General features: G+C 36.9%; 1 protein-coding gene across 1 annotated transcript in view; it reads left to right on the forward strand.

The window, feature by feature from the left end:
• Positions 1-19,287, forward strand: part of dcbld2 (discoidin, CUB and LCCL domain containing 2) — a 140,481-nt gene that overhangs the window by 64,645 nt on the left and 56,549 nt on the right. The window contains exons 4-6 of the mRNA XM_039744866.1: positions 10,184-10,235; positions 14,524-14,596; positions 15,085-15,218. Of these exons, the coding sequence (XP_039600800.1) occupies positions 10,184-10,235; positions 14,524-14,596; positions 15,085-15,218 (259 nt within the window). The remainder of the gene's footprint in view (positions 1-10,183; positions 10,236-14,523; positions 14,597-15,084; positions 15,219-19,287) is intronic.

A 19,287-nucleotide genomic window follows, 5' to 3' on the forward strand; every position in this document is an offset into this window, starting at 1 on the left:
GAGAGAATTTTTTTATACATGTTGGTCTATGTAGCATGTAGTGAAGGCATATGTAGCTCACAGATTTTTGAATTCAATTTCATATATATTGCTCTTTAAAAATGAGATGTATTTGTCTAATTTAAGACTTATTACAATCAAACACGTCTCTCACAAGTGTGGCACAATACAGAAATAAATACTTGAGAGGACACCAAAAGATTACGTACAACATTCATGCGTACATACATTAATGAAGGTATCATTTTATAGTTCTAGTCAATCTGGCTTGCATGCTTTTAGACAGATGTGATTAAATAGTAGTGTTCGGCAAAGACATGGTAACAATTCTCTTACAGGGGATCTAAATCTGTGCCATTTAGAAATTTTGGGTATATAGAAAGGTGTTGGTGGCATGGTGGTGCACTGATTATGGTTGCTCTGTTACAGATTTAATGTCTCGAGTTTGACTTCCATTCCCAATTATTTTCTGTTTGGAGTTGGCATGTTCTTCCCCATGTTTCCTCCCATATCCCCAGAGACCTGCAAGTTAGGTTTATTGGCATCCCAAAACCTGCTCAATGTGTGTATTTTCATAAGTGGGCACTGTAATGAATAAAAGTCACATGATGATTTTATTTTTAATTGTGCTTTACATTTTCCTACAAATGTTTTTTTGTTTCACAATTGGATCTGGACATGTAACATCACGCATAATGTTGATTTCCTGTGAATCTATGCATCCGCTGTACATAGCTGATGTATGACTTTCATTTTAAACAATTTATTACAGCATAATTACTTTGTATAACAGAAAAAGGACCTGCTGTCAGAGAAAGTTTTACATAGCAGTCACTCTTATAAGTATTAGATACATTTATATATAAAGAGAACCTGTGCTGCTCCCTTAAAATGATGTCATTCATCATCAGTTATTTTTGTTGTGGGGCTAAAAATTGAAGTTGATTAGCACTCCGTTAGCAGTGTAATATGTGGTAAAAGATGGCCTTTACAATAGGTCATTGCTCACATGTCACAAAATCAATGGGAAGTACCTTATTGTCTAGAGCAAATGTGCTCTGGAGACTGTGCTGCGTACACTAAATTCTGAAAGAGTGTAAAACATCCTTTAATTCTGTCAGTCACACAGTTTTTTTCCCCTATCTTGATATATATGCTGCTTGGCCAAAAATTTCATTATTTAAAATAAATTTTTATATTGTGCTTTTCACAGTGTGGGTAAATGTGTTTCTTAATGGTTGCAATTGAAATATGGCTTTCACTACAATATTTTGAGGTAGTAATACTTGTTCAGATGCATTGTGGAATTCTTGAATTTCAGCTTGGGATTGTAGAAATTGTGCTGATTTATTTATACAACCTGTATAGTTTATTTTATAAAGCAGGAAAACTCCCACTGCCCTTTAGAGGCAAAAAAGGCTTTTCTTAGTGCCAATTTTAGCTCATTATGGAATTGGTTTATAAATAAAAGTACATCATTTGGGCTTGGTTTGTGAGTTCTGTGGTGTGACCATTCTGATGTAAGTTACATTTAATTTTAATTTATAGTGTCACACATTTGAATGATATAATTAAAAATGACTGTGAGATTAATCACTTATTACAAAACCATACATCTGTGATAAAAATGTATTTATTTTTGGACATAACCACATTTGTCTATCCAATTATCCATCTTTTTTCTATCTGGATTATTTTTAATGGTAGGTAGTCTACAACAGTGACAAAAAAAGCTGCTCCATATGTTACAAAAACAAAATATATTAAGTTAGTGGTTCAGAGTTTCCACATTGGCCAGATGTGTGGCTCTTTTAGCTCAGTCAATAATGGTTTAAAACATTTTGAGGCAAGTGCTACTGGAAGTGCATTATTACAGAGACATGCCATTAGCAGGGCTGTTAAAATGGCATACTTCATTGCTGAAACTAAAATCAGTAAGCATTTCATTTTTACCATTCTTTGGGTTTTGAAAAGCAAATGTAATGTGACTAATGAGTAATTACTGCAGTTACTGTCAGTCTAGTTCAGTTATGTGGATAATTCTGGGTTGCTAGACAGGTATATATATGCAATAGGAAAAGTCTAGTTGCTTATGACCGGCACCTTGAAAATAACTTAACGGAGTCTATCTTGCATAATTCTGAAATGATTGGTTAGTCATTAAGTGAAAATTTAGATTTTTCAAAGTTAGTTTTAATGTTTAGTCGAATGTGAAGGAATTAAATGAGCGTGAGTTTGTGACATCTGATATTAATCAGTTTGACTTGTCAATGTCAATTTATTTATAAAGCTATTTTTGAAACAACATAGGACTGCAGTGGCCAAAGTGCTTTACAATAAAAGAAGAAAAAAACCATTCAATTAACATAAATAGAAAATATAATAAATAGAAGTAAGATTACATAATCGCAATGAGGAAAGCACCAGTATTACTGAAGGTGACGGAAAGCAAGTGACTAGAAATGAGTCTTTAATCTCATTTTGAGCAGTTCAATTGTAGACAACTTCTTTATGTAATGAGGTAAAGAGTTCCACAGGCGAGGAGCAGCAGCTGCAAAAGACAACTGACCAGAAGATCTAAGCACTCTCTAGATGGCTGGTGTAAAGCACACAATTGAAATAAATAGGTAGGAGCAAGCACATGTAAAATTTGAAAAACTAGCAACAAGATTTTAAAATCAATTAGAAAACTGACTGGCAACCAGTGTAAAGAAGCTAATATTGGAGAAACAGAATCAGACTTTCTTGCCCCAACCAGAAAGCGAGCGGCAGCATTCTGAACCAACTGTAACCTGCCTATCAGGGATTTGATAATCCCAGAATATAGTGAGTTAAAACATAAAAACAAAGTTAAAACATAAGTTAGCGAGACACGCAGACGGCCAGCCACACCAGTCGGTGCCATCTTTTCCAAAAAAAAAATTTATTTATTATTAACCGGGTAATGTCTCCACTGTCTTTTTATACAACCATAGCGTAAATGTCACAGACCTAACAAAGTGATTTTAATTAATTACTAGGGGGCTTTGCCCCCTGCTCACTTCGTTGCCACCTCCTGCCAGCAGCCGCCTCTCTGAAATCCCTCTCAAACGGTGATACAATGGGAAACAAATACAGTCGACCCTTGACATATGACCGGCCTGACATGCGAACAACTTGATTTACGACCAAAATTTTTGTTTTGAGTTACGACCAACATCTTGCGTTACGACCCGAATGCGGTCACGTGTATCCGCCTGTGCGATTGTAAACAAACAGCCGAGAGCGTTCGTAAGCGTCAGTCGGAGCCCAGATACATGTGTTTGTGGACGTAATTTCGGTCAGTGCAGTGATTTATCTATACTAATAAAAGGCAAAGCCCTCACTCACTCACTCACTCACTCATCACTAATTCTCCAACTTCCCGTGTAGGTAGAAGGCTGAAATTTGGCAGGCTCATTCCTTACAGCTTACTTACAAAAGTTGGACAGGTTTCATTTCGAAATTCTACGCCTAATGGTCATAACTGGAAGGTATTTTTCTCCATTAACTGTAATGGAGTAGAGCTGGAAAGACGTAGGGGGCGGAGTTTCGTGTGACATCATCACGCCTCCCACGTAATCACGTGAACTGACTGTCAACGCAGTACCTAGAAAACCAGGAAGACCTACAAAAAGCGCTTAAGAAAACATGCATTATATAATTGAGAAGGCAGCGAAACAATAAGAAGCGAGCGAGTGGCATATACTACCATATTCATGAGTGCTGCTACCTCGGAAAGAAAGCAAGGTGTAAACCTAAACTTTAAATTAAGTTCATAGACAGGCTACCGCTGGCGTTTCACATGCCCACAGGTAATGCGGGATACAAGTTTAATGAGAGGGCGGGATATAAGCGAGAGTTTTGATCACTTTGTAACTAAGTTAAAATTGTAGGTGAAGGGGTGTGCTTATGCAAATTCGAGAGACTGTGTTTGTGGGGATTGACAGTTAAGGCGGGTGGGGGAGTCACGTCATCATCTCCCTCCCATTTACCTCAAGTTAATACACACGCTGTCTCTAGAGTTTCAACACACTGAATCCTCCAGGCACTACTTACAAAAGGTCACATTGACAAGCGTGTTACGCTATTTTTAAAATCTTTCCTTTTCTTAGCACAAGCACAGCTGAGAAGCTTCGATGCATGTGCTCCATAACGCGTTGAAAAATAATGCATTTAATCACACTTTGCATTACAAGCAAAGGGGAGCTTTTGTCAATGCATGATTTCCTGGTACACGATTACATTGATCAGCGCATCCCGATTCATTTTACCCTCGCACCACCTTAGTTTGAGAAGAAGTATGAAAAATATGAGGTTAACACAGAAAAACAGATCACCAATTCAAGCTTTATGAATAATCGATTAGCCATCAATAATTGTTTTGGTAAAGCCATCCTCCTTCCATTTTATAATTTTTCCGCCACTAGCCATGATTAAATGAGCGGTAAAAAGTAAGAGCGAGGGTGACTTATTTAGGCAGGAATATATATGATAGCAACACTCATGACAATGTCAATCATGTTACGTTATTATTAAAATGTTTCCTTTTCTTTTTCATTACTTCTTTAACACACTACTTCTCCGCTGCGAGGCACTGGTATTTTGCTATATATATAATATATGAATGACCTCCAAAGAGCTGAGACTTTTGATATCATGAGCGTGTCTGCAAAACTGTGGTCTCCTGCCCAGCAAAAGTCGAGCAGCCAGCGCTGCATAGCTGTGCCGCCTTTGAGGCGCTGACTGCGCTTCTGCCTTAAGTCAAAGTGAGCACTTTTAATTTTTTCATCCGCCCCTGAGCTATAGCCCAGACAAGTGCAAACACGGGACCCCTTTTCTACACCACGGCAAAATAATATTAAGGCGATTCACACTTTCTTTTGCACGTATCGATTATCAGGTCCTCAGCTCGGATTATGAACACACGCATACGAGTGGAGGACTGACAGTGCCATCACAGCCGATTAATGGCGGGGCGTCTCACCAGTCTACACAAGACCCACCGCGACTGTCGCCAAAAGGCGATCATAACGTCAGCGAACACATCTCTCTATACTATATAAAAGAAAAAGGCAACTTTCCTTTCTTTACACCTTTTTTCCTTTTATCCCAAACCAAAGCCTTTCTCTCTTAACACGGCAGAGGACACAAAACTAATTTTCTTTAATTGCCGGTAAGGCACATTACCAGAGGCACAAGTTTGAGCGTTCACATAGAAAATGTAATTTCTATACCACAGCCGTTGTGTAGCGCCTTTCAAAAGGGATCTACTACCGAGATGATCCATATACATTTTAGCTGCTGTTAGTTACTTACCTGTTGTGTTACACAGTCTTTAAAATGTAGTTTACCATAACCACTCCAGTAGTGCTCAATGTACCTGTACTTCTTAAAACGTTAATGTTTTACTGTTTAATAACTTATAGACTATATTTCATTATTTTTCCCTTGCACTCAGTGACCAAAGCTATACACACACATATAGACACATACAAACATACACACAAGTATATGTATATATATATATATACATACATACATACATACATACATACATACATACATACATATAATTTGTGTGTGTAGATATGTATATAGATATGTAGATATGAAGATATGTATGTGTGTATATATATATATGTATATATTATTATATATATGTATGTATGTGTGTGTGTGTGTGTGTTTGTGTATGTATATATATATATATATATATATATATATATATATATATATATATATATATATATATATATATATATATATATATGACAGCAGCTATCAAGCTGTGAGAAAACAGTAAAAGGAGGCGTGTCAGACATGGTGGTACATTTTCTGATGCAGCTACGAAAACAACTTTGTGACGCTGCCACCAAATACACAAAACAATTACTTTGACAATCATGTTACATTATTTTTAAAATGTTTCCTTTTCTTTTCATAACTTCTTTAACACATGACATCGCTGAAGCGGGTATTTTGCTATATATATATATATATATATATATATATATATATATATATATATATCACAGCAACACTCATAACAGTGACAAAACAATTACATTGACAATCATGTTACGTTATTTTCAAAATGTTTCCTTTTCTTTCTCTTTCCTTCTTTAACACACTACTTCTCCTGCCAAGCTTATTTGCTATATATATATATATATATATATATATATATATATATATATATATATATATATATATAGATATATAGATATATAGATATATAGATATAGATAGAGATATAGATAGATAGATATGAGAACAACATAGATAGATAGATATGAGAACAACACTCATATCAATGACAAAACAATTACATTAACAATCATGTTACGTTATTTTTAAAATTTTTCTTTTTCGTACCTTCTTTAAAACACTACTTCTCCGCTGCGAAGCGCGGGTATTCTGCTAGTCTATATATATAATTCACTAAGACCATGACAAGCAAGAAGCATAATTCCTAAGGAAGGAAGAGAAGGTAACAAAGGTAAAGAAAACGATTGTTAAGGGATGTTAACTAGCGGGCTGGCGTGGCACATGATGATGTCATCAGGCTAAGTCAGCACCGGCTTGCTTTGGAGTGTGTTGTTACAGCAGTTCACAACGTGGCCAGCTTTGAACTGAGTGCTAGACTACTGTCCTTATTAACTTGAGAAACAGCAATCACAATCGAAACGAAGAAGGAAATTGTGCGGAAATGAGAGTGGCGTTTGTGACTGATCTCGCTAATATGTACAACATGTCGAAATCCACCATCTCGACAATTTTACAAAGAAAAGATTTGCATAAGGAGGCTCCTTCTAAACAATAACGACCTTCCGTTTCATTCTCCTCCTCTTCCCTTCCTGCAGCCCAAAGATGCCAAATTAAATGGTGAGTACAGTATGATATTGTTGTTTCTGGTAGGCTAGGCACTTTTTATAACTTTTTAGTTAGTACATTAGAAAAATTATTGGCGTTTTGGTAAATTATGCGTGTTATGCAACCCTTTTTTATTATGAAAAGGTTAAGTAAGTGTTGCTGTGGGAGGTTCAGAGCGCATCATGGGTTTTTCCATTATTTCTTATGGGGAAAAATAGTCTTGACTTACAACCAACTTGATTTACAACCAGCCCTCGTGAACGAATTGAGTTCGTAAGTCAAGGGTCCACTGGTAAATTTTTTTTTTTTTTTTATATAAAAAAGTGTGATATGATGGGAAATTTTTTTTTTTTTTTTTTTTAACTCTTCTTTGCTTGCGCCGCCACCGCCCTCACACATGATCTGCAATTTGCTCGCCTACCCTCCCCACAAGCCAGCAGTTGGAGCTGTTGTGAAGTGGGGGGGCTGAGCACACCCCAAGGAGGCGCAGCTGCTTCTCCGAAACACCTCTTAAACGGTGATACATTGGGAAACAAGTATCGGGTGTTTCTTTTCAACTCCTCTTTGCTTGAGAAGCTGTTGGCTTGCTGCTGCTGCATGCCACGTAATCTGCATTTGGTGCAGAGCTTCAAACGTTTAAAATCCTGCACAGCAGCTAAAAATTCAGTCTCTTTTTGCTGTTCTGTTATTTCCCCCGAATAATATTTTCACATTGTTTGCGCTAATGCAATCTTTACTCTCATTTTTGGAGACCTTTGAATTTTCCTACTTCCATTATCTCTAACCTGCTCTGCATGTGTATCACGAGACTTGCGTCTAAAGGTTGTAAGTATGACATGACTTGTCCGTCTTGCAGAAAGTGTCTCCGTCTCTCTTCAAAAGATCTCTCTTGGTCCCGGGAAAAAGTCTCATCTTCTCACAAGGTTTTTTTTTTTTTTTTTATAATAGATATTTTAGTATAGAAAAAATTTGTGTATATTAACATACATAGCAATACAATCTGTTTTATTTATCAAAAAGCATATTTGTGACTAGTATTCCCATACACACATTACAAACAGAAATACTGTCCTGTATGTGGCAAATACATTTCAATACTTTATTGTCTGTTTCTAGCAAATGCATGCTATCATCCCTAAATATCAGCAAAACGAATGTTGTCTGTAGTTATCAATTCTAAAATCATTTTAAACAGCAACATTTCAGTAGAATGAAAAAATATAATTTTGTAAATAAGGTGCAGTAGCAGAAACATAAAATGAAAATGGAGCAGATATCCAAGCATCAAAATTGTCCGGACACATGGTGACATTAAACATGTACATTGTGCAGACCACCAGCATATACAGTGGTGTGAAAAACTATTTGCCCCCTTCCTGATTTCTTATTCTTTTGCATGTTTGTCACACAAAATGTTTCTGATCATCAAACACATTTAACCATTAGTCAAATATATCACAAGTAAACACTAAATGCAGTTTTTAAATGATGGTTTTTATTATTTAGGGAGAAAAAAAATCCAAGCCTACATGGCCCTGTGTGAAAAAGTAATTGCCCCCTGAACCTAATAACTGGTTGGGCCACCCTTAGCAGCAATAACTGCAAACAAGCATTTGCGATAACTTGCAATGAGTCTTTTACAGTGCTCTGGAGGAATTTTGGCCCACTCATCTTTGCAGAATTGTTGTAATTCCGCTTTATTTGAGGGTTTTCTAGCTTGAACCGCCTTTTTAAGGTCATGCCATAGCATCTCAATTGGATTCATGTCAGGACTTTGACTAGGCCACTCCAAAGTCTTCATTTTGTTTTTCTTCAGCCATTCAGAGGTGGATTTGCTGGTGTGTTTTGGGTCATTGTCCTGTTGCAGCACCCAAGATCGCTTCAGCTTGAGTTGACGAACATTCTCCTTCAGGATTTTTTAGTAGACAGTAGAATTCATGGTTCCATCTATCACAGCAAGCCTTCCAGGTCCTGAAGCAGCAAAACAACGCCAGCCCATCACACTACCACCACCATATTTTACTGTTGGTATGATGTTCTTTTTCTGAAATGCTGTGTTCCTTTTACGCCAGATGTAACGGACATTTGCCTTCCAAAAAGTTCAACTTTTGTCTCATCAGTCCACAAGGTATTTTCCCAAAAGTCTTGGCAATCATTGAGATGTTTCTTAGCAAAATTGAGACGGGCCCTAATGTTCTTTTTGCTTAACAGTGGTTTGCGTCTTGGAAATCTGCCATGCAGGCCGTTTTGCCCAGTCTCTTTCTTATGGTGGAGTCGTGAACACTGACCTTAATTGAGGCAAGTGAGGCCTGCAGTTCTTTAGACGTTGTCCTGGGGTCTTTTGTGACCTCTCGGATGAGTCGTCTCTGCGCTCTTGGGGTAATTTTGGTCGGTCGGCCACTCCTGGGAAGGTTCACCACTGTTCCATGTTTTTGCCATTTGTGGATAATGGCTCTCACTGTGGCTCGCTGAAGTCCCAAAGCTTTAGAAATGGCTCTATAACCTTTACCAGACTGATAGATCTCAATTACTTCTGTTCTCATTTGTTCCTGAATTTCTTTGGATCTTGGCATGATGTCTAGCTTTTGAGGTGCTTTTGGTCTACTTCTCTGTGTCAGGCAGGTCCTATTTAAGTGATTTCTTGATTGAAACAGGTGTGGCAGTAATCAGGCCTGGGGGTGGCTACGGAAATTGAACTCAGGTGTGATACACCACAGTTAGGTTATTTTTTTGCAGTGATACGGATGGGATGCATCCAGTGGAGTTTCCGAGCAGTTTGAGTTTTTTTAAACACTGGGAAAAAATAAGAGTGATACACCAGGATAATAAATTTTGCAACAAGTTTCTTTGTTCCTTTTTTCCAGTCGCAAAATTGCAACAACATAATTTTCAGTTTTGTTTTATGTTCTGCTTTAAAATGAATGCTTTTTACCTGCAAAGTTCTTTGTTGTCTGAAATGTGGAGTTAGAAATCACTTTTTTTTACATATAGTTAATGTACATTTAGAATGTTGCTCACACTTTTTTAAGTCTAATGTTCATGCTTATATACTTTAAAATTTTGGTATTTGTCTTTATATGTAGTCTTTGCCAAGGTTTCTGTATGAATGTTTAAGTTGTCACGAAGGTTTGTAGTTCTAGATTTTCAATAGCAAATGTGCATAGAATCTGTATTGAATGCATATCATCATAATGAAGCTTTTGAATAAAATACAGGCATACTAAATAACAGTTCCTGAATTATAATTATACACTAACAGTAGTTCACTTTTTTTTCTGCTTTTTTCCAGATTTGATTACCTGCCTAGACAAAGGAAGCCATTTCAGTGAGCCAGAATTCAGGTAATTTTCATGGTTTAATGGCATCGTATTAAAAAAACAGCAACTGTCATAATATGATCATTAGTGATGAATGAACTCCATAGTGTTTGCTTTGCCTTGTTTGGAGAAGTCACAGAAGTGTTCATGAATATCACTGAACTTGGAAAAATGCATTGAAATCAATTAGGGATGTACTAACTGAACTAAGTTTGACTGGATTTTTAAGGTGCAATTATCTTTAAAGTGTCCCTGAGCACCAGAGAAATGTCTGCCAACTGTACTGGGCCTGAGCTGCGTGTGCCTCCGTGCCTCCATGAGATTAAAGAAGAAAGAATGCAGTCAGAGACGCGCAATCATATATTTCATCAAAACAAAGAGGAAATCCCAAAATCATAGTCAAAAGTCAGGAAAAAATACGTAGGTTGTCACGCTTGGGACACAGATTTGCACAGAGACACAGGAGGTCGTAGAAACAAGAAGGATTTTTATTCAAACACTGCAAACACATGAGCTTAAACGTGCTCAACAACAAACAACAACAAATCTCAACAAGTCAGAGATGACAGTTCCGCTAGGAGCAGAGAGAGATAAAAGCAAACAATCAATTACAAAACTGACAGGCGCTGCGCAAGGCTTATAAGTCGGCGGAGTACCAAGCGAGGCTTGTATTACGCTTTCTAGTGCAAGGATAAGGAGCAAAGTGAGGGTAGTCAGTGTTTCAGGGTTTGTGGTTTTCCCAGGGGCGTCTGTATCTATTTGGGGTGCGATCAGCCCTCCAGCTCACAAGGTCTTTTAAAGGCAGAAAATTCAAAGTGGAGTGTCATGAATGAAGCCACTGGCTCATTCTGTTGTTTGATGTCCTGCTGAAGGCTCTTCAAACTGTCTGCGCTGATGACTTGCACTTTTTCATATATCAAAAAAGATAGAAATGTCTTGTAAAAAGTAATAAATCTTTCGTTATTATTATTTCATAGCGTCTCCTGTGGTGGGGGGTGGGGGAGGCACCAAGTTCTTTCAGGTTTTGTTTTTTTATCTCCATGTGGTTAATTATACATGTATTAGGCACGCGCCTCCTTCTCTTATACTGACATGGTACTTGAAGTTCCACCTGCACATTTGGTGACAAGCAGAGGTATCTCGTTATTTATGATGTATATGTTTCATAAAAACAAAATTGAGAACCTGTAATATTTTTCTGTTCTACCACCAAGTCCCACAGAGTCTGTAATGCAAAGGATCAACAGCATATACCAGGGGGCAGTCCCATCCAATGTTGGCTGTTACAGCTCCAGGAGATGTTGCGCTGGCCTAGCAAAGCATTATGGGCACTTGTGGTAAAAAGTTCTCCTAAACTGGCTGAATTATCAGTAAATAATAAATTAATTTGAGTATACTTTAGTGGCTGCACACTGCTTTTGTCTTGTTGTATTACAAAACTGTTACAGCTGGTAGATTCTAACTTTTGTGAAAGTGAATGAAACAATTATGCAGTTAATAACAAATAGCCATTCCTTGTGTCACAGTCTGCACCTGAACACTTAGCTAATTTCTAATTTTTCCCCACTTTTGATCAAATGATCTGCTTGGGGGCACATTCAGCACACAAACTAAAAGATGCACATTGAAGTACCAGTAATTAAAGGAACAAAAATTTGCTTATGAACTTGCTTTCTTTAGACAGTCATCTTTATATGTTTCATTGGAATGGCACCAAACAAAAGTTCCAGCATCATCTCATTGGCCAATGCAGATTCATGATTCATCAATAAATATTACTTTTATCCAGTCATCCACAGTCCATGATTGCTGCTCTTTATCCCACTGTAACCTCATTTCCTTCTGTTTAGGTATTGATGATGGTTTACATTTGGCTCTTCTGTACATTTTTACTTCAGTCGGTACTTTTGACAGTTCAGCCTCCAACAGACTCCTGTTTCTGCTCATTTTTTTTCATTTCTTTTGTTGTGCATTTTCAGTTTTGAGTATTCTTTCTTGGTGCATTTGGTGTCATCCTTGGTCTACTTGCAACTTTCCCATTTTATTTGTATGTGCTCCAAATTTTAGACAGCACTGACTTGGAACAACCAATATCTTTTGCCACACTCCTCCTTGAAGATGTTTTATGATCCATTCCATTGTTTCAACTGACATCTCTCTTGTAGGGGCCATGTTTCCTGTCAATCAACCAGCTGCAACAGCTTATTAAGGTCTACAAGCACTCTCTTTCAACTGCAGACTAACTGGCCAATTTACACTTGTAAAAACTTGCATGTATTTGTTTTAGAAATGCAAATTACCAAGTTATTGCATAGTTTTTTCCTCATCATTGAGTGATTTCATAATTTTGTCTCTTACTTTGTCTGAGCAAAAAATGTATCAGAGGATCTCACCAAATTGTCAATTCAGTAGTAACAGCCAGTGTGTACAATGGGTAGGGACTTAATCAGAGCAAGATTCTGACCCACACTTGCTAGTAATTCCTCATTTGTGAAGAACACTTCTAAGCCCTAGTTCCATTCACAAATGAGGTTTAACAGCTTACTCATACCTCTCGCCTCTAGGTAGATGCACGTTAATCCATTCTTTTTGCATATGTGCAACCCCGACATTTAAGGGCATCATAGACCTGTTATTGCTCAGTCTCATCTATTACAGCTATGTGTTAGGCCCCTCAGAATTTGTTTCTACCGTGCATGGTCTCCCAATAGGCAAGAGTAAACTGTGGGAGTTGCAAAATGGGTACACTTTTGTAGAAGCAGATATTCTCATCCTCTTGAATAGAATCTGTGGAGAGTGAGGACTTACTATTTTAAATTTTTAAAGTCGGCTTCGCATTTTTGCCAGGGCTGGCTGAAGTCTGCAGTTAGCAATTGGGGGCTGGCGGCCTAGAGTAAGGCCATTTGTAAAAATCTGGAGTAAATTAAAACTTTTTTTTTTGGAAGAAGCAACTGAAATATTTGACAAAAACAATGTATACAACATAATTTACACAGATCTTCTAAAAACATCTGATATAGTCCCACACCAGGGTTAACCAGCAGGAGACAAAAAGTACCGGTAAGAGGATAATACTCCACTTTGAGTAAGGTCTTCAGTGGAGTCTTTCAGGGTTCTGTCATTGGACCATTACTTTTTCTAATTTATGTTAATGACATTGATTCTGGTATAGTTAGTAAACTTGAATTTAAATCAAGGGACATTATGCTCAAACTATATAATGCGCTAGTCAAACTGCATTTGGAGTATTATGTGCAGTTCTGGTCACAGCAGTGTACTTGAAGTGCTTCCCAGGAGTTAAGTACATGTCTTACTCTGACAGACTCCTAGAATTAAACCTGTTTAGTCTCAAGCAGTAGGGACCTAATCCAGGTATTTAAAATCTTCAAAAGCATTGGATAAAATATATCTAGCATTCTTTTGTCTTAAGGGTGAATCACATACGCAAGGAAATCAGTGGAAATTAAGGGGAAGTACATTTAAAACGGAAGCTAGGAAGCACTTTTTTTACACAGTGAGTTATAGGACTCTGGAACAAACTACTGAGACATGTAGTTGAAGCAGAAACTGTATCAACTTTTAAGAAAAATCTGGATGAGATATTGAGACAGCTTAGCTATTAGCTAAACAAACAGGCATTATGGACTGAGTGTCTCCTCTCTTTTGTCAATTTTTTAATGTTATAAGCCTATGGAGAAAACATTTTTTTTAATATCCATTATCCCAAGCAGAAGTAACATTTGCATGCAACGCAAAAGGCTGCAGAAGAAATTAATCTTATTATTGATCAAGAATATTAAAAATGTATACTTAATCCAACAACAGGCAAAGTAACTCATAAAATATGAAAAAGTACAAGAAGAAATAAATGGTACTGATCATTACTGTGGTGTACAAAATTGGGAAAGGTCCAGTAACAGATATACAGTTGTGCTTAAAAGTTTGTGAACCCTTTAGAATTTTCTATATTTCTGCATAACTATGACCTAAAACATCATCATATTTTCACTTAAGTCCTAAAAGTAGATAAAGAGAAACAAGTTAAACAAATGAGACAAAAATATTATACTTGTTCATTTATTTATTAAGGAAGTAAGAAAAATTTGACCAAAGTTATTGAACAAAATCTCAATGTACATTAAATAGCTGTTTTACTGTATGCAAATGTTAAGTATGGCAGGTTTATTTTATATAGTAAATGATGTTTTATTTTGACTTGCACATTTAACAGGTCATGTTGTATAAAATATTCAGTTGCCTTTTCATGTTTTAAACTATATATTTAATTATTTTGTGCTATCTTGTATTATAGCAAATTCTGCCCAGCAGGTTGTTTGACTACCTTTGGAGAAATTTCAGGAACTATACCTGATGGGTACAGAGATGTAAGTAAAAAATAAAAACATATCATTTGTGAGTCATTCATTGATGATTAGAATAAATATAAGAAATATTAGAATTATAACTGGGGAAAAAGGTACAACATTTTGGATCCACAACAAAAGTAACTACTAAATTCACCAGAAAGAATATGGAAGGCACTGCTTACAGCAAAGCTATTACAAATTGTTCACTATAAGGTTTAGTGCAAACACTTGTTCTATGTTTTACTTAATATTTTCACATTTCCTTTTCTGGTAATTAACCTTCATTTAATCTGGATAAATTGACCATTCAAACACTTACTAGTTAAGTATTTCCTGCTTTATTTGTACATGTATTTATTTTTTTTAATTATGCTGTTAATTTTGTGTTGTATTTTTCAGTGTGTACTTGAATTTATGATGGCAAAATAACTACTATGATTAAATTATTAAAAACCTTTTCTGTTTTGTGTTACTAGTCACCGTAATTATGTGTTTTATCTTTTCAGTCTTCCCTGCTTTGTATGGCAGGTATTCATGCTGGAGTGGTGTCTAATCTCCTTGGAGGCCAGATTAATGTTGTGAGCAGCAAAGGTATCCCATATTATGAGAGTGCACTTGCAAACAACGTTACTTCAGTAGGGTAAGTAATCATGGTCATATTGTGGTAATGTGCATTGGGGGTCCGTCATGATGTGAGATTTTTTTAATGTAGTGAGGCAGCACCAGACCCCATGTCTAGATGTGCGATAGAAAAGCCTTGTGGCCATGTGGATCTTGGTGAGAGAATTTGCTAACACACACTCAAGCAGTTAATGCAACTGTCCCTAATTGAGGCTACATGGATTGTTTGGGCACACCTGCTGCATCAATAGGGCTTGAAGGGGCTGAGAGTGTGAGAAAAAGAAAGAAAAGCTAGAGAGAGAGAGTTGTAAAAGGTAATCAGAAATGATACTAGAGTAAAAGCTAAAAGTATTTAGGCACATTTATACTTCTGCTCAAGTATGAAATATTTCATTTAAAAAGTAAAGTATTTGCTTTTGAAAGAAAGTACCAATAGTAAAAGTACTTTTTATAATAACGTGCAAGGTTTTGTCCAGAGAACACAATATATTGAGTGTTTTCGTTATAGAAATGCACTATAAATAAATGAATCCTGCAAGTGCAGTTGAATTTTTGATCAGTACATACAGTGGTGTGAAAAACTATTTGCCCCCTTTCTGATTTCTTATTCTTTTGCATGTTTGTCACACAAAATGTTTCTGATCATCAAACACATTTAACCATTAGTCAAATATAACACAAGTAAACACAAAATGCAGTTTTTAAATGATGGTTTTTATTATTTAGGGAGAAAATAATCCAAACCTACATGGCCCTGTGTGAAAAAGCAATTGCCCCCTTGTTAAAAAATAACCTAACTGTGGTGTATCACACCTGAGTTCAATTTCCGTAGCCACCCCCAGGCCTGATTACTGCCACACCTGTTTCAATCAAGAAATCACTTAAATAGGAGCTGCCTGACACAGAGAAGTAGACCAAAAGTACCTCAAAAGCTAGACATCATGCCAAGATCCAAAGAAATTCAGGAACAAATGAGAACAGAAGTAATTGAGATCTATCAGTCTGGTAAAGGTTATAAAGCCATTTCTAAAGCTTTGGGACTCCAGCGAACCACAGTGAGAGCCATTATCCACAAATGGCAAAAACATGGAACAGTGGTGAACCTTCCCAGGAGTGGCCGACCGACCAAAATTACCCCAAGAGCGCAGAGACGACTCATCCGAGAGGTCACAAAAGACCCCAGGACAACGTCTAAAGAACTGCAGGCCTCACTTGCCTCAATTAAGGTCAGTGTTCACGACTCCACCATAAGAAAGAGACTGGGCAAAACGGCCTGCATGGCAGATTTCCAAGATGCAAACCACTGTTAAGCAAAAGGAACATTAGGGCCCGTCTCAATTTTGCTAAGAAACATCTCAATGATTGCCAAGACTTTTGGGAAAATACCTTGTGGACTGATGAGACAAAAGTTGAACTTTTGGAAGGCAAATGTCCGTTACATCTGGCGTAAAAGGAACACAGCATTTCAGAAAAAGAACATCATACCAACAGTAAAATATGGTGGTGGTAGTGTGATGGGCTGGGGTTGTTTTGCTGCTTCAGGACCTGGAAGGCTTGCTGTGATAGATGGAACCATGAATTCTACTGTCTACTAAAAAATCCTGAAGGAGAATGTTCGTCAACTCAAGCTGAAGCGATCTTGGGTGCTGCAACAGGACAATGACCCAAAACACACCAGCAAATCCACCTCTGAATGGCTGAAGAAAAACAAAATGAAGACTTGAGTGGCCTAGTCAAAGTCCTGACCTGAATCCAATTGAGATGCTATGGCATGACCTTAAAAAGGCGGTTCATGCTAGAAAACCCTCAAATAAAGCTGAATTACAACAATTCTACAAAGATGAGTGGGCCAAAATTCCTCCAGAGCGCTGTAAAAGACTCACTGCAAGTTATCGCAAACACTTGATTGCAGTTATTGCTGCTAAGGGTGGCCCAACCAGTTATTAGGTTCAGGGGGCAATTACTTTTTCACACAGGGCCATGAAGGTTTGGATTTTTTTTTCTCCCTAAATAATAAAACCATCATTTAAAAACTGCATTTTGTGTTTACTTGTGTTATATTTGACTAATGGTTAAATGTGTTTGATGATCAGAAACATTTTGTGTGACAAACATGCAAAAGAATAAGAAATCAGGAAGGGGGCAAATAGTTTTTCATACCACTGTAACTGCAGTCAGCATTATGACAGTGACCTGAAGTGTGGTCCTAGTGTTTGTGGATAAGTCTTACACTATTGCCTTCCTTATTTGGGTACCCAGCAGCAGTTGGTGAGGCACCCATACTCCAGAGAGAAGAATAATAAAATACAAAAATACGAATAGAAAATTAAGTGAGAAGTTCACAACATTATCATTTGAATAGATAAACAACATAAAAACTAACTGAAAATCCTCACAGAATTGGGTTTATTATATAGTACTTCACTGAAGAAAAGATGTGTTTTAGAAGGGCAGTTATTATGTTAAATAGTAATACAACAATTTCAGAATTGTTGATCATATTTATTAAGAATACTCTTAACTAAGCTATGGTTTACTTTGTTCGTTTGGTATCCAAATTTAGGCTTAATTAACAGTTGAACTCAAAGCATTTTATTAACTCTTCTTATTAACCTCCTCTGAAATGTGACTATGCATTACATCTGTGCCGACCCCTATGAGTCTGATTGGCCAGTTTGGCAACTAAGTATTTCCTGAAATGTGTTTCCTTTAGTCTTCTAGTTTGGATGTCAGCAAATGTATGAAGAAAGTGAAAACTTTGATGGACAAATATGTTAGCTTACGGAAGAAAATGTGTAGCAAGAGGAGAGGCAATCCTGGTGGGCAAAAACTGCCTTCATTTTAATGGTTCAATTGCTTTCCTTGGTATGCTATAAACATTTTACACTGTGTGCACAATTATTAGGCAAGTTGTATTTTTGAGGATTAATTTTAATATGGAACAAACACAGTGCTATCAGTCAATCCAAAATGTTAATAAACCTGAAACCTGAATGTTTCACAACGGAAATGTGAGTGTGAACATCATCAGGGGAATACATATGTGCGCACCATTATTAGGCAACTATTAGTGTGCAGATTTATTATGCAACTAAAGGAAAAATGAAAATTTCCCATCTCACTTGTTTATTTTCATCTGTTATAGTGAGAATAATAAACAAACACCTCAAAATTTACAAATAAACATCTCTGACATTTCAAAAAAAATAAATCAATCAATCAATGACCAATATAGCCACCCTTCTTTCCAATAACAGTCATAAGCCTTTCCATTCATGTAGTCTGTCAGTTTCTTGATCTGTTGACGATCAGCTTTGGTCCATAAATCCTTTGAAAAAAATCTGTCTTCAGATATTTCTTGGCCCAGTTTTGACGTTTCAACTTATGTTTCTTGTTCAGTGGTGGTTGGGTTTCAGCCCTCCTTACCTTGGCCATGTCTTTGAGCACTGAACACCTTGTACTTCTGGGCACTCCAGGTAGGTTGCAGCTCTGGAATATGAAAGTACTGGAGGATAATGGGTTCCTGGTAGCTTCACGTTTGATTCTTCTCAAATCTTTGGCAGCTAATTTGCATCTTTTGTTCTCAACACGTTTCTTGCGACCCTGTTGACTATTTGCAACAAAATGTTTGATGGTTCTGTGATCACACACCAATATCTTAGCAATTCCAAAAGTGCTGCATCCCTCTGAAAGAATTTTTACAATTTTTGACTTTTCAGAGTCAGTTAAATCTCTTTTTTGGCCCGTTTTGCCTGAGGAAAACTAGCTGCCTAATAATTCTGCACACCTTGATATAGGGTGTTGATCTCCTTAGGCCACACCCTCCCTCATTACACAAATACACATCACCTGACGTGCTTAAATCCAATAAGCATTCAAGTTAATACAGCTTGGAGTTGGAATATACGCATAAAAATGATGATATGGTCAAAATACTCACTTGCCTAATAATTGTGCACACAGTGTATTCTGTCTGTGGATGACTTCCAGTTTTTTATTTTAGAATCTTAATTATGAAGTTGTCTTCACATTAGGACAGAAAATTCATCTTGCATGAGAACAATATGAACACCCAGAGTATGCAAGGT

This window comes from Polypterus senegalus, chromosome 2 (assembly GCF_016835505.1).
Source record: "Polypterus senegalus isolate Bchr_013 chromosome 2, ASM1683550v1, whole genome shotgun sequence".
NCBI lineage: Eukaryota > Metazoa > Chordata > Cladistia > Polypteriformes > Polypteridae > Polypterus > Polypterus senegalus.